Source organism: Gorilla gorilla, chromosome 5 (assembly GCF_029281585.2).
Source record: "Gorilla gorilla gorilla isolate KB3781 chromosome 5, NHGRI_mGorGor1-v2.1_pri, whole genome shotgun sequence".
Lineage (NCBI taxonomy): Eukaryota > Metazoa > Chordata > Mammalia > Primates > Hominidae > Gorilla > Gorilla gorilla.
The window spans coordinates 132,675,435-132,691,452 of record NC_073229.2 but is presented as its reverse complement, the minus strand read 5'-3'; the positions used below and the strand labels follow the sequence as shown (position 1 = coordinate 132,691,452).

General features: G+C 41.5%; 1 protein-coding gene across 3 annotated transcripts in view; it reads right to left on the bottom strand.

Annotated features, from left to right (window-relative positions):
- Positions 1 to 16,018, bottom strand: part of AFG1L (AFG1 like ATPase) — a 238,672-nt gene that overhangs the window by 9,182 nt on the left and 213,472 nt on the right. For all 3 annotated transcript variants that reach the window (XR_010134338.1, XM_004044494.4, XM_055390724.2), the window contains exons 11-12: positions 11,450 to 11,590; positions 1,921 to 2,034 (exon numbers count right to left, since the gene is read on the bottom strand). Coding sequence is in view for 2 of the 3 variants with exons in the window: in XM_004044494.4 (XP_004044542.1) it covers positions 1,921 to 2,034; positions 11,450 to 11,590 (255 nt within the window). In the remaining variant the exon portion in view is untranslated. The remainder of the gene's footprint in view (positions 1 to 1,920; positions 2,035 to 11,449; positions 11,591 to 16,018) is intronic.

The following is a 16,018-nucleotide window of genomic DNA, read 5'->3' as shown; positions in this document are numbered from 1 at the left end:
CCCAGACTGGTGATACCAACACAGACTCATGGCCACTAAGTGGGCTTGGAATTTTTCTCTTTCCTTAGGGGTTTGCTAGTATGCTTTTTCAGAGAAAAATTCTAGATTCCTAAGTCCATCTTCTCCACTGATCCATTGTGAACCTTCATGACCCTGAGATCACATTCCCTGATTTCTTCATGCATGATTGGCTCTGTCTGCTGAGCTTATTTTTTCTTGATCCTAGGGGAATTTGAGATAGGGTCTCACTCTGTCACCCAGACTGGAGTGCAGTGGTGCCATCTTGCCTCACTGCAACCTCTGCCTTTTGGGTTCAAAGGATCTTCCTGCCTCAGCCTCCCCAGTAGCTAGGATTACAGGTGTGTGCCACCACACCCGGCTAATTTTTTTATTTTATTTTTTATTTTTTGTAGAAATGGGGTTTCACCATGTTGCCCAGGCTGGTCTTGAACTCCTGAGCTCAAAGCAGTCTGCCCACCTCGGCCTCCCAAAGTGCTAGGATTATAGGAATGACCCATTGCACCAGCCTAGGGGAAAAAAGTTTTAAGAGCCAATGATGTAAACTTTACCAACCTTTTGGCACCAGGGGCCAGTTTCGTGGAAGACAATTTTTCCATGGACCAGGGGCAGGGGGATGGTTTCAGGATGAAACTGTTCTAGGTTAGATCTGAATGTTTATGTACATCCAAAATTCATATGCTGAAATCCTAACCCATAAGGTGATGGTATTGGAGGCGGAGCCTTTGGGAGATGATTAGGTCTTGTGGGTGGAGCCCTCATGAATGGGATTAATGCCTTTATAAAACATGCCCCAGAGAGATCCCTCACCCCTTCCACCATGTGAGGTTTATACAGAAAAGACAGAGGCTTAGGAACTAGGAAGTGGGCCTTCATCAGGTACCAGATTTGGCACCCTGATCTTGGACTTCCCAGCCTCCAGAACTGTTAGAAATAAATTTCTGTTGTATGTAAGCTACCCAGTTCATGGTGTTTTGTTATAGCAGACTAAGACATACACATAGGTTTAAGTCATCATATTGGAAAGTTCACTTTTTAAATTGGCCTCGTTCTCCCAAACTCCTGAAAATGCCTCATTTCTATTCAGGTTGATAAGGAATTGTTTCCTTGTTCCAGAGGTCTTTCACCTGTGGGGCTGGAAGAATTGGGCTCCCCTCATGGGGTGAGTGTTGATAGTTGTAAACTTTTGACTAATATTTCAGTTGTCGATAGTTGAGAAACACATCCTGTAACGTTCTTATAGAAGAAGAAAACGCAAAGTCACTTCTAGTTGGCCTGGGGTGAATCACCAGACTCCAAGCTCCAGGAGAACTGGGCTAGCATCTGTTTGTTCCCTACAGAGTGTCCTCAGAGCCTGGCACCCACAGGTACTCCATAAATGTTTGCAGAATGGAGGTTGAGAGATTAGTTAGGGATTTCTTTTCAAGCCTGGGGCCTTGCTAGGCACTCCATGGTCCTGGACTAGCCAGCCTACATGCTTGGATACTGTATCATGCACTCTACAAATCCAGCAATCATTTAGAAAGATACCCAGAAAGGGCAGCATGGTATAGCAGAGCAAGCCCAGAACCAGGCACAGGTAGTTTGGCATCCAGCTCTGGCCTGCCATTATTCAGCAGTGTGACTGTGGGCACCTTAGTCCACCTCTGTGGGCTTCATTTTTATCACATGCAAAATGGAGCACTGAACTACATGACCACTAAGGTTCCTTCCACTGTAAGTTTATAATTTTCTATATTCAGTGATATTGAGAATGATAAATTTGTTACATGGGCTTATAGAAGAAGCGCCAATCAATGGTTAACTATACACTGCATTTCTTCTTCAAAATGTAGCCATGCATCAAACCAAAAACAATTAAGCTGTTTTATAATAAAAAGAGATTATGTTAATATCGCCTACCTGGCTCAGCCCCAAATCATCCATCAGTATTCTGCTTTGCTCCAACTCACTGTCATGATGTTGATGCAAAAATAAGCTTGATATAGGAGTCGACGCAGAGCAAATTATACGCACCTGAAATAGAAGAAAATGGGTAAATGTGTTACTCTTTACATTTCACAAGTTGAAGGTAAGAAAAATCTCACAAAATAAAAGTCTGTTTTTCACATACAGGAGCTTGGATCTTTGCTTTTAAGACGTCCATTTTTTTCCCCTAATTGTTTATCTCTTTAAAGCAGTGTTTTAAAACTGCATAGTACTTTTCAGAATATTTCCACACAACTCATACCACCCTGTGAAGTAGGGCACAAAGGTTTATTGGGAGACTTCAGGGCTGGAGAGGACTCAGCTCAAGATGTCAGCCCAGATCTTCAGTTCTTAGTCCAATGCTTTTGCCATTACTGCTCTGGTTTGAATGTTTTTGTCCCATCCAAAATTCATGCTGAAACTTACTCCACAATGCAACAGGATTAAGAGGTGTGGCCTCTAGGATATGATTGAGTCATGAGGCTCTGCCTTCATGCATGGGATTCGGTGCCTTTATACAGGATTTGATGGAGGGAGTTCACCACTTTTTGCCTTCCATTCCTTCCACCATGCGAGAACAACATTTGTGCCCTCTGGTGGCAACAAAGCAGATAGTAGCCCTCACCAAACACCCAAACCTGCTGGCTCCTTGATCTCAGACCTCACAGAACTGGAAGAAATAAATTCCTATTATTTATAAATTACCCAGACCATGGTATTTTGTTATAGCACCACATACTGACTAAGATGATTACACTGTGATGTTGACATTTATACCTGGCTGTTTGGAGCTGGTCTGTGCACCTAAAACGCTCCCCAGGGACACTGTAAAGAGGTTAGTTACGCTTTTGCTGCACAGCAGACTGCTAAGTTCAGTGCATTGCTATTCTAATTAGGCCAGTGAGTGTCCAGAACCTACATTTATTATCTTAGCATCCTGCTAGGACATTCTTCAAAAAGACTAAGATTTACATTAATATCTCTTGATTACATAAGTATTTGAATGAGTGTTCATATGTGATCATATATTGGAAACAGCTTTTATATTTTTTATATCCACTAGTTTAAATACAAAACATATTTTTTTTTATTATTATACTTTAAGTTTTAGGGTACATGTGCACAATGTGCAGGTTTGTTACATATGTATACATGTGCCACGTTGGTGTGCTGCACCCATTAACTCATCATTTAACATTAGGTATATCTCAGCACATGTATACGTATATAACTAACCTGCACAATGTGCACATGTACCCTAAAACTTAAAGTATAATTAAAAAAAAAAAAAAAACATTAGGTATATCTCCTAATGCTATCCCTCCCCCCTCCCCCCACCCCACAACAAGCCCCGGTGTGTGAAGTTCCCCTTCCTGTGTCCATGTGTTCTCATTGTTCAATTTCCACCTATGAGTGAGAACATGCGGTGTTTGGTTTTTTGTCCTTGCCATAGTTTGCTGAGAATGATGGTTTCCAGCTTCATCCATGTCCCTACAAAGGACATGAACTCATTGTTTATGGCTGCATAGTATTCCATGGTGTACATGTGCCACATTTTCTTAATCCAGTCTATCATTGTTGGACATTTGGGTTGGTTCCAAGTCTTTACTATTGTGAATAGTGCCACAATAAACATACGTGTGCATGTGTCTTTATAGCAGCATGATTTATCATCCTTTGGGTGTATACCCAGTAATGGGATGCCTGGGTCAAATGGTATTTCTAGTTCTAGATCCCTGAGGAATTGCCACACTGACTTCCACAATGGTTGAACTAGTTTACAGTCCCACCAACAGTGTAAAAGTGTTCCTATTTCTCCACATCCTCTCTAGCACCTGTTGTTTCCTGACTTTTTAATGATTGCCATTCTAACTGGTGTGAGATGGTATCTCATTGTGGTTTTGATTTGCATTTATCTGATGGCCAGTGATGATGAGCATTTTTCCATGTGTCTTTTGGCTGAATAAATGTCTTCTTTTGAGAAGTGTCTGTTCATATCCTTCACCCAGTTTTTGATGGGTTTGTTGTTTTTTTTCTTGTAAATTTGTTTGAGTTCATTGTAGATTCTGGATATTAGCCCTTTGTCAGATGAGTAGATTGCAAACATTTTCTCCCATTCTGTAGGCTGCCTGTTCACTCTGATGGTAGTTTCTTTTGCTGGGCAGAAGCTCTTCAGTTTAATTGGATCCCATTTGTCAATTTTGGCTTTTGTTGCCATTGCTTTTGGTGTTTTAGACATGAAGAAGTCCTTGCCCATGCCTATGTCCTGAAGGGTATTGCCTAGGTTTTGTTCTAAGGTTTTTATGGTTTTAGGTCTGACATTTAAGTCTTTAATCCATCTTGAATTAATTTTTGTATAAGGTGTAAGGAAAGGATACAGTTTCAGCTTTCTACATATGGCTAGCCAGTTTTCCCAGCACCATTTATTAAATAGGGAATCCTTTCCCCATTTCTTGTTTTTGTCAGGTTTGTCAAAGATCACATAGTTGTAGATATGTGGCATTACTTCTGAGGGCTCTGTTCTGTTCCATTGGTCTATATCTCTGTTTTGGTACCAGTACCATGCTGTTTTGGTTACTGCAGCCTTGTAGTATAGTTTGAAGTCAGGTAGTGTGATGCCTCCAGCTTTGTTCTTTTGGCTTAGGATTGTCTTGGCAATGCGGGCTCTTTTTTGGTTCCATATGAACTTTAAAGTAGTTTTTGCCAATTCTGTGAAGAAAATCATTGGTAGCTTGACGGGGATGGCATTGAATTTATAAATTACCTTGGGCAGTATGGCCATTTTCATGATATTGATTCTTCCTACCCATGAGCATGGAATGTTCTTCCATTTGTTTGTATCCTCTTTTATTTCATTGAGCAGTGGTTTGTAGCTCTCCTTGAAGAGGTCCTTCACATCCCTTGTAAGCTGGATTCCTAGGTATTTTATTCTCTTTGAAGCAATTGTGAATGGGAGTTCACTCATGATTTGGCTCTCTGTTTGTCTGTTATTGGTGTATAAGAATGCTTGTCATTTTTGCACATTGATTTTGTATCCTGAGACTTTGCTGAAGTTGCTTATCAGCTTAAGGAGATTTTGGGCTGAGACGATGGGGTTTTCTAGATATACAATCATGTCATCTGCAAACAGGGACAATTTGACTTCCTCTTTTCCTAATTGAATACCCTTTATTTCTGTCTCCTGCCTGATTGCCCTGGCCAGAACTTCCAACACTATGTTGAATAGGAGTGGTGAGAGAGGGCATCCCTGTCTTTTGCCAGTTTTCGAAGGGAATGCTTCCAGTTTTTGCCCATTCAGTATGATATTGGCTGTGGGTTTGTCATAGATAGCTCTTATTATTTTGAGATACGTCCCATCAATACCTAATTTATTGAGAGTTTTTAGCATGAAGGGCTGTTGAATTTTGTCAAAGGCCTTTTCTGCATCTATTGAGATAATCATGTGGTTTTTGTCTTTGGTTCTGTAGATATGCTGGATTACGTTTATTGATTTGTGTATGTTGAACCAGCCTTGCATCCCAGGGATGAAGCCCACTTGATCATGGTGGATAAGCTTTTTGATGTGCTGCTGGATTCGGTTTGCCAGTATTTTATTGAGGATTTTTGCATTGATGTTCATCAGGGATATTGGTCTAAAATTCTCTTTTTTTGTTGTGTCTCTGCCAGGCTTTGGTATCAGGATGATGCTGGCCTCATAAAATGAGTTAGGGAGGATTCCCTCTTTTTCTATTGATTGGAATAGTTTCAGAAGGAATGGTACCAGCTCCTCCTTGTACCTCTGGTAGAATTCGGCTGTGAATCCATCTGGTCCTGGACTTGTTTTGGTTGGCAAGCTATTAATTATTGCCTCAATTTCAGAGCCTGTTATTGGTCTATTCAGAGATTCAACTTCTTCCTGGTTTAGTCTTGGGAGGGTGTATGTGTCCAGGAATTTATCCATTTCTTCTAGATTTTCTAGTTTATTTGCGTAGAGGTGTTTATAGTATTCTCTGATGGTAGTTTGTATTTCTGTGGGATCAGTGGTGATATCCCCTTTATCATTTTTTATTGTGTCTATTTGATTCTTCTCTCTTTTCTTCTTTATTAGTCTTGCTAGTGGTCTATCAATTTTGGTGATCTTTTCAAAAAACCAGCTCCTGGATTCACTGATTTTTTGAAGGGTTTTTTGTGTCTCTATTTCCTTCAGTTCTATTCTGATCTTAGTTATTTCTTGCCTTCTGCTAGCTTTTGAATGTGTTTGCTCTTGCTTCTCTAGTTCTTTTAATTGTGATGATAGGGTGTCAATTTTAGATCTTTCCTGCTTTCTCTTGTGGGCATTTAGTGCTATACATTTCCCTCTACACACTGCTTTGCTGTGTCTTTGTTCTCGTTGGTTTCAAAGAACATCTTTATTTCTGCCTTCATTTCGTTATGTACCCAGTAGTTCATTCAGGAGCAGGTTGTTCAGTTTCCATGTAGTTGAGTGGTTTTGAGTGAGTTTCTTAATCCTGAGTTCTAGTTTGATTGCACTGTGGTCTGAGAGACAGTTTGTTATAATTTCTGTTCTTTTACATTTGCTGAGGAGAGCTTTACTTCCAACTATGTGGTCAATTTTGGATTGGTGTGGTGTGGTGCTGAAAAGAATGTATATTCTGTTGATTTGTGGTGGAGAGTTCTGTAGATGTCTATTAGGTCCGCTTGGTGCAGAGCTGAGTTCAATTCCTGGATTTCCTTGTTGACTTTCTGTCTTGTTGATCTGTCTAATGTTAACAGTGGGGTGTTAGAGTCTCCCATTATTATTGTGTGGGAGTCTAAGTCTCTTTGTAGGTCTCTAAGGACTTGCTTTATGAATCTGGGTGCTGCTGTATTGGGTGCATATATATTTAGGAGAGTTAGCTCTTCTTGTTGAAATGATCCCTTTACCATTATGTAATGGCCTTCTTTGTCTCTTTTGATCTTCGTTGGCTTAAAGTCTGTTTTATCAGAGACTAGGATTGCAACCCCTGCCTTTTTTTGTTTTCCATTTGCTTGGTAGATCTTCCTCCATCCCTTAATTTTGAGTCCATGTGTGTCTCTGCATGTGAGAAGGGGTTCCTGAATACAGCACACTGATGGGTCTTGAATCTTTACCCAATTTGCCAGTCTGTGTCTTTTCATTGGAGCATTTAGCCCATTTGCATTTAAGGTTAATATTGTTATGTGTGAATTTGATCCTGTCATTATGATGTTAGCTGGTTATTTTGCTCGTTAGTGGATGCAGTTTCTTCCTAGCCTCGATGGTCTTTACAATTTGACATGTTTTTGCAGTGGCTGGTACCGGTTGTTCCTTTCCATGTTTAGTGCTTCCTTCAGGAGCTGTTGTAGGGCAGGCCTGGTGGTGACAAAATCTCTCAGCATTTCCTTGTCTGTAAAGGATTTTATTTCTCCTTCACTTATGAAGCTTAGTTTGGCTGGATATGAAATTCTGGGTTGAAAATTCTTTTCTTTAAGAATGTTGAATATTGGCCCCCACTCTCTTCTGGCTTGTAGTTTCTGCCAAGAGATCCACTGTTAGTCTGATGGGCTTCCCTTTGTGGGTAACCCGATCTTTGTTCCGTTGCTAGCGAGGAGCTGCGTTCCTTTGGAGGAGGAGAGGCGCTCTGATTTTTAGAATTTTCAGTTTTTCTGCTCTGTTTTTTCCCCGTCTTTGTGGTTTTATCTGCCTTTGGTCTTTGATGATGGTGACGTACAGATGGGGTTTTGGTGTGGATGTCCTTTCTGTTTGTTAGTTTTCTTTCTAACAGTCAGGATTCTCAGCTGCAGGTCTGTTGGAGTTTGCTGGAGGTCCACTCCAGACCCTGTTTGCCTGGGTATCAGCAGTGGAGGCTGCAGAACAGCAGATACTGGTGAACAGCAAATTTTGCTGCCTGATCCTTCCTCTGGAAATTTTGTCTCAGAGGAGTACCCAGCCGTGTGAGGTGTCAGTCTGCCCCTACTGGGGGGTGCCTCCCAGTTAGGCTACTTGGGGGTCAGGGACCCACTTGAGGAGACAGTCTGTCCGTTCTCAGATCTCAAGCTGTGTGCTGGGAGAACCTCTACTCTCTTCAAAGCTGTTAGACAGGAACATTTAGGTCTGCAGAGGTTTCTGCTGCCTTTTGTATGGCTATGCCCTGCCCCCAGAGGTGGAGTCTACTGAGACAGGGAAGCCTCCTTGAGCTGCAGTGGGCTCCAACCAGTTGGAGCTTCTCAGCCGCTTTGTTTACCTACTCAAGCCTTGGCAATGGTAGGCGCCCCTCCACCATCCTTGCTGCCGCCTTGCAGTTTGATCTCAGACTGCCGTGCTAGCAATGAGCGAGGCTCTGTGGGTGTGGAACCCTCCAAGCCAGGCGTGGGATATAATCTCCTGGTGTGCCGTTTGCTAAGACTGTTGGAAAAGCACAGTATTAGGGTGGGAGTGATCTGATTTTCCAGGTGCCATCTGTCACCCCTTTCCTTGGCTAGGAAAGGGAATTCCCTGATGCCTTGTGCTTCCCGGGTGAGGCGATGCCTTGCCCTGCTTCGGCTCACGCTTGGTGCGCTGCACCCACTGTCCTGCACCCACTGTCTGACAATCCCCAGTGAGATGAACCCAGTACCTCAGTTGGAAATGCAGAAATCATTCACCTTCTGCGTCGCTCATGCTGGGAGCTGTAGACTGGAGCTGTTCCTATTTGGCCATCTTGGCTCCACCATACAAAACATATTCTTCTTGATGTTTTAAAAGTCCTGAATTTGTCTTCAGGATTCATAGCTATCTTTTAAAATCATTATTTAAATAATAATACACCAGTACTTAAAAATCATGTGTTGACATTTGACACTAGATTTTCCATATCCAAATGGCCTTCTACCTCCTCTTATAAGTTATTTTAATCAAAGACAATTTTTCATTATTTACATGGGTATATCCTTCTTTCACAAATCTCCATGAATACATTCTAGAATAATGTCTGTTTAATGCTACCAATTTTTGAAATAAAATAGTTTTGACTACACTTTAATAAAAAGTGTAATCTCTAAATGTGTGATTTAGTTAAAGGGAATGTTAGGAGGTTAGTTTGAATATTCTATCATATTGCCAGAAAAATTCTTTTTTCCTTCGATTAAGAAGTGAAAAGGTGGGGGTGAGGTAGGGTTAGGGGGTGGGACTGAGGGATGGGGACCATAAGCTTTCTGTAAGGCATTCCTAGCTGAAATATCAAAATAACGAGTCTCTCCATCCTCCACTATGAGCCATCCTATTCATGCCCCTCTGTTGTCTTCTTCTTGAAGCCTAGTCCTGTAAAAACAGCAGCCTCCAGGCCCCTGCCCTTCATTCCACTCCTGCCCTCCCCACCATTACTGTAGAGTCGAGTCTGTGGAAGGCCACCACTCACAGCTGATGGGCCTCCATCCCCCAGCTCTGTGTCCTCAGCCTTCTGCCTCTCCAGATTCCCCATCACATGTGTGTGGGCTCTGCGGGGATGCACAGCAGCTTTTGATAGCACTCCCTTAGGTGGGCTTCCCTCAGCTTCTGCATCAGAGCCACACTTGCTGCCTTTCACACTCGGCCCATCCCAGAGCGGTTGCTGCAAACTCCCCATGCTGGTTACCCATTTTCATTCTGTGCATAGAGTTTAGCCCTCACTCTTCTCAGCGTTTATAAGAAGCACCTGAGAAACATGAGAACATGCAGTTCCTGGCCCCATGCCTGGTACTCATTTGCTGGGGTGGGGATGGGTGAGCTCTGGAATCTGGATTTTTAAGTAGGCCACATGGTTCTGCCACAGGTGGCCCTCAGAGGATTTCCCACCCCACAGATCAGTGCACTCTCCCCTGCTAGACTCTCACAGCACCATATGCCTCCTTCTCTGTCTAACAGGTCATCCCACAGTGGTGATTTTACATTGAGTTCTGTGGACATCTGATTCACGTTTCTCTGATATCAGGCTATCTAAGCTCTTTGAAGGCAAGCACCATCTAGTTTCACTTGCCACTGAATTTCTAGTGCTTGGCATGATGAAGTTTACAGAATGAATGAGCAAATGAAACATTAAATTGTCACCTCTCCCTCCCAGCAGATTCTGTTGCTTATCTTCTTCCCACAAAGCCCCTTCAATTTAGAATCACTGCTCTATCTAATTCTGTGCAAAGAATAGGGAGAAAAAAGTATATCTAATGGTAAAATAATATTTAAATTAACTCTAATTTCAAATTGTACTTTTGCTATGAATCTATATTTACAGATATATTCTACTAATAGCTCACCTTTACTGAGAGCGTACCATAGGCCAGACAACATTCTTTGTGCTTTACATGCTTGTTTAATACTCACAACAACTTTATAAGTACCATTATTATCTGCTTTTTCTAGAAAAGGCAGTTGAAGCTCAGAGAGATTAAGATGGTCTTTAGGATAGACAGCCTGACCCCAGGGCCCACTCTTGAACCAGTAGGCCATGCTGCCTTTGATGAATGGGCAGTGACTTGGCAATTCACACTAAAACATGTGGATTAAAAACAAACAAACAACAAGATGGTATAATGCTAGCTACTGGGGTTTCTGGGTCATAGGGAGAGAGAGAGCTTCAATATTCAGAAGGGTCCTCTAGTCATTCACTCATTTGTTTTCTTCTCCTTCTCCTTCTCCTTCTCTTCCTTCTTCCTTCTTCCTTCCTCCTACCTCCCTCCTCCTCCTCCTCCTCCTCCTCCTTCTACTTCTTCTTCTTCTTTTTTTTTTTTTTTTTTTTGAGAGATAGGGCCTCACTCTGTTACCCAGGCTGGAGGGCTGCAGTGCAGTGGCGTGATCATGACTCACTACTGTAACCTTGAACTCCTGGGCTTAAGCAATCCTCCCACCTTAGCCTCCCAAGTAGGCAGGATGACAGGCCCTCATCACCACACCCAGCTAATTTTCTTATTTTTTGTAGAGCTAGGATTTTGCTATGTTGTCCAGGCTGGTCTTGAACGCCTGGCCTCAAGCGATCCTCCCTTGGCCTCCCAAAGTGCTGGGATGATAGGCATGAGCCATCACACCTGGCTTGCTCATGCATTATTCTATCAGTGCAATCATTTATTCATGCAACAAATACTTACTGAGCATTCAGTTTATGCAAGACATTGTGTTTTAGAACGTGACAGATGAAGCGCATAAGCTGTCTGGTAGAATGATGCAATCATTCATATAGCAAAGTGTCTTGTGATGGGAGCTTTACTATAGTACTACTGCTGCTTCTACTGATAGTGCTTATACAGCATTCAGCTTGTGCCAAATGTTTTAAATGCTTTACATGGATTTGCCTTTTCAGTCCTCGCAACAACCCTCAGAAGTAAATAATATTATCATCCCCAATTCACACATGAGGGAATGGAGGCACAAAGAGGTGAAGTAAGTGATAGAAGTACGTTAAGTCAAGATTTCCAGCCCAGGCAATCTGGCTCCGCAACACAAAGTGTTTAGTTTTAAGAAAATGTACTACATCCTTACCTTGAGGTCATAAAAGTTATCGATGAGAGTTATGAATCTTCGACCTTGAGTCCTGTTTGCCAGAGTAAATTGCGGAATGTTTCGTAAAAATATTGTATCAAAATTCTTTGATAGTTCCAAATAGTCACTGGCTCCAAGTGGCTATGATAAAATGAAATAAAAGAAAATTAAAAAATAAACCAATTCTGGTTGCCTTTGGATTGATTTAGTGTAAAAACACCTCTTTCTTGTCATGGTGTGATCTAGGTGGTAGCTGTGGGTAACTTGACCAAGTTACCCACAGGCAGTTGCCCTAGGCACTTCAGTGCACTTCTGATAATGATTTTCCTTGGGCATGTAGTTATTCTGATAGAAATCACATCCATGCATAACAAGCGAGCTTAATTATACATAACTACATACCTAACATGAGGTTTTACATTTTTTTACATATACTTTCTGGTTTACAAAAGATGAGACACTAAATCCTAACTGAGCTCCAAAAAAGTAGCGTACCCTCAGAGCATTGAGAGTCCTAATGTATGAGTTTTCCTTTTTACAAAAAGACACTGTATTTTGCCCTCCCCTCTCTCCCTTTTGGGGATTGTTTTCATTATTTGGTGAAATCAAGGGCAGTGTTTTCAGAGTAGGCTAAGGACACAGATAACATACACTGTGTTGCCTTAATAGTGATGTAAAAAAGGGGCAAGAGAGAAGACAAGAGTGCGGTGGGGAGTTAAAGAATATCTCTAGCCACAGCCTTAGTTGGTAGTCTTTAGGTCCCTGTCCATATTTTTATTTCTATGACATCACTTTAAACATGTCCTAATAAACCCTTCCCGTGACTCAACTGCAAACTGCCACTATTGGTCAATGGAGCTATTTGATAACGGCATGCTGAAGATTATGCCACCATTTTGAAATAAAGACTGTGCTTCAGTATGAAAATCATCAGAAATTATTTTTAGTTTAATTTAAGGTACAATTATTCAAGTGCAACACTGCTAACCTCTGTGGGAAATACCGAAGGGCTTAAATAAGCAGGAGCAGATGAGAGCTCCAGAATAACTGGAGGCAGTACACTGCCTCCTGATACGAGGAGAGTATGGGACTCAAGGTCCACAATATTATTCACAAAAGTGCCACCTACAGATGTAAAGTGCTTGTTTCTGAAACATGAATTTAACTCCTGAACATTAGGAACACAATCTGCAAACACATTCTTTGGGGTTAGGAACACTCCCAGGAAATGTTACCTCTGCTCATTTTAAGCTGCCTGTGGATGACTGTACTCTGTGAGCAGCAAACCATGAGCAAATGTTGGGAGAGTGTTTCTGGCCCTGCTGGAGTTGGGAGAAGGCAGAGACTGAGTGGCCCAGGAGCTGCTCTGAAGTCCCTCTGGAAGCTCCTGGGTCACCCTGACCGACCTCTAGGACACAGGTGGCTGAGCCTCCTCAGTTTCTGGAAGAATCCATCAATATTCCTCCCTGTCCAGAAATGTCTATCTCATTTGGGAAGTCCTTTGCATGAAACTTCTTTCAGAAATGTTGATATGACGATATTCCTGGGAGAATTAGGAAACCGTGAGGAGGAGGAGAGTCATTCTCACCTTTGTCCATTCACTTAAGCCTACCACTCTCCTACCAACCAGCTGAAATCAGTTATGCTCAGGAAAGAAGAATTTGCATGGAGGTGTGGGGAAGTACAAGTAAATCCAGAGAGTTAGGTTCTGGAGAAGTGGTTCCCTAAATAGAGAGCAGTTCTAAGAAGGATGCAGCAATTATGGGACCTAGGCAATGGGCACAAAACCAGAGACAAAGAGCACCAAGGATGACCCGAGTCCTTTGGAAATGTGCTGACAGTGCCCCTTCCTCCCATCTCTTCTCACCAACCAGATAACAAATGGCAGCCAGGAGGAGGCAAGCTCCGCCCTTCCCATTTTCCTTCCCTGGCTGGAAAGCCTCTGCCTCCAGACCTCGTGCCTGGCCTTAGCTGAGACAAGCCACTCACCTCAGCCATGGAGGGTTCCAGCATGCTGTGGGTTTTTCTGGGAGTGGGGTGGGGTTGGTTTAAACCTACTTCTGTTACAAGAGAATCCTGCTGTTGAGCCCAATACAGACCAGGAGCACGTGTTAATAGAGAAGGTGGGAGTGAGGGCTCTGGAAGGCCTGGATCTGACTCCTCAGTTGCTACTTATCAACTGGGTGCCACTGGCAAGTTACATCATCTTCCTGTTCCTTAGTTTTCCCATTTGTAAAATGGGGATTTGATTCCTATCTGACAGAATTGTGAGAATTAAACAAAATAATATATGCAAAGCGTTTAGCACAGTGCCTGGGGCATACATTAGTATTCAAACCATCTTGGCTACTTTTATTTTTATTATTTTGAGCTCAAATGATTGGGATCAGTACAAATGAATTGAGTATGTCATTCTCAAGAGGAATCCAAGACCCTAAATCAGCCTTTGTGCACTTGTCTGTCTTGGGAGTCACAGCAGGCACCAGATGAGACTGTGGAATCACCAAATAGTGAAAACAATCCCCGAAAGGGAGAGAGGGGAGGGCAAAATACATGTCTTGTTGTAAAAAGGAAAACTCATACATTAAGACTCTCATGCTCTGAGGGTACATTACTTTTTTTGAGATCAGTTAGGATTTAGTGTCTCATCTTTTGTAAACCAGAAAGTATACATAAAAAAATGTAAAACCTCATATTATGTATGTAGTTATGTATAATTAAGCTCACTCGTTATGCATGGATGTGATTTCTATCAGAATAACTACATGCCCAAGGAAAATCATTATCAGAAGTGCACTGAAGTGCCTAGGGCAACTGAAAAATCAGAATTTTGCCCATTCAGCTATTTTACAAATTACATACCTTTGTCAGTAGGTTCTGCATTTGCCATTACATTAGCAACTATTCCTTCCCCTCGTATCCCTAAAACATTTACATGCTCATTCACATAAAGAAAACAAAGCTCAATAGAGTTATCTTTCTCCTTTCAAGACAACAGTCATTGGGGGAATGTGGAATTGTTGTTTAATACATTCAGTCTAGGATGAGGAAAAAGTTCTAGAGGTAGACAGTGTTGATCACTGCACAACAATATGAATGTACTTAATGTCACTGAACTGTACACTTAAAATTAGTTAAAATGGTCAATTTTATGTTATATGGTATTTTACTACAATTAAAAAAAAGTCATTCAAACAAGGAGAGGTTATTCATTGCCAAAGAGATCTCTCTCAATTTAGGCCACGAGAGATAGCAATATTACTTTTTTCTTTAAAAACATGAGAAAGAAGAATGAAATGTATTTATCAAAGAAGGAAGTTTTTTCCCCCAAAAAAATCAGATCCAATAAGAATAGGACTAATTTAAAATAATGACATTTTGGTTTTCAATAAATTCATGGGTAAGCATATTTCTAAAAAGAAAAGTTCAAAAAAGTCAAAAATAAAAAAGAATAATAAATAGGAAAGATAAACAAGAAAAACAATTCAGTTGGCTCTCCATATCTGTGGGTTCCACATCTGCAGATCCAACCAACTGCCGATCAAAATATTTGGAAAAAAATATAACATAAAAACCAATACAAATTAAAAAGCAATACATTATAACAACCATTTACATAGCATTTACATTGTACTAGGTATTATAAATAATCTGGAGATAATTAAAGAATATGGAAGGAAGCCAGGCCCAGTGGCTCACGCCTGTAATCCCAACACTTTGGGAACCTGAGGTGGGTGGATCACTCGAGCTCAGGAGTTGGAGATTATAACAACTATTTACATAGCATTTACATTGCACTAGGTATTATAAATAATCTGGAGATAATTAAAGAATACGGGAGGAAGCCAGGCCCAGTGGCTCACACCTGTAATCCCAGCACTTTGAGAAGCTGAGGTGGGTAGATCACTTGAGCTCAGGAGTTGGAGACCAGCTTGGACAACATAGTGAAACCCCATCTCTACAAAAGATACACAAAGTTAGCCAGGTGTGGTGGTATGTGCCTGTAGTTGCAGCTACTCAGGAGGCTGAGGTGGGAGGATCATTTGAGCCTGGGAGTCTGAGTTTGCAGTGAGCTGAGATCACCACCATTGCACTCGAGCCTGGTCGACAGAGACCTTGTCTCAAAAACAAACAAACAAAAAATATGGGAGGATGTGCATGGGTTATATGCAAATACTACTCCACTTTATATCAGGGACTTCAGGATCTGCAAATTTGGTGTCTGTGGAAGGTCCTGGAACCAATTACCCATGGATACAGAGGGGTGACTGTACTTTAAAGTAAACCAGTCAAAACCTGTGACCACAGTCCAGGTCAATATGCTCCCATTTATAGCATGTCTTAATTTTAGCAATTTTTCCCCATGTAAGCATGATGACTAGTGTGTTGTATTTTTCTCCATAAATGTCAGACAATATCAAGTACATCTACATATGTATATTGCCTCTGCTCCATTCCCTTTCTCTTCTCCTTCTGATACTTTAAATGCACCTAGGTTAAACATCATACTCTCCTTTTATCCTTTATTTTGTATATTTCTTTATTACTTCTCCATGATTCATTTTGGAT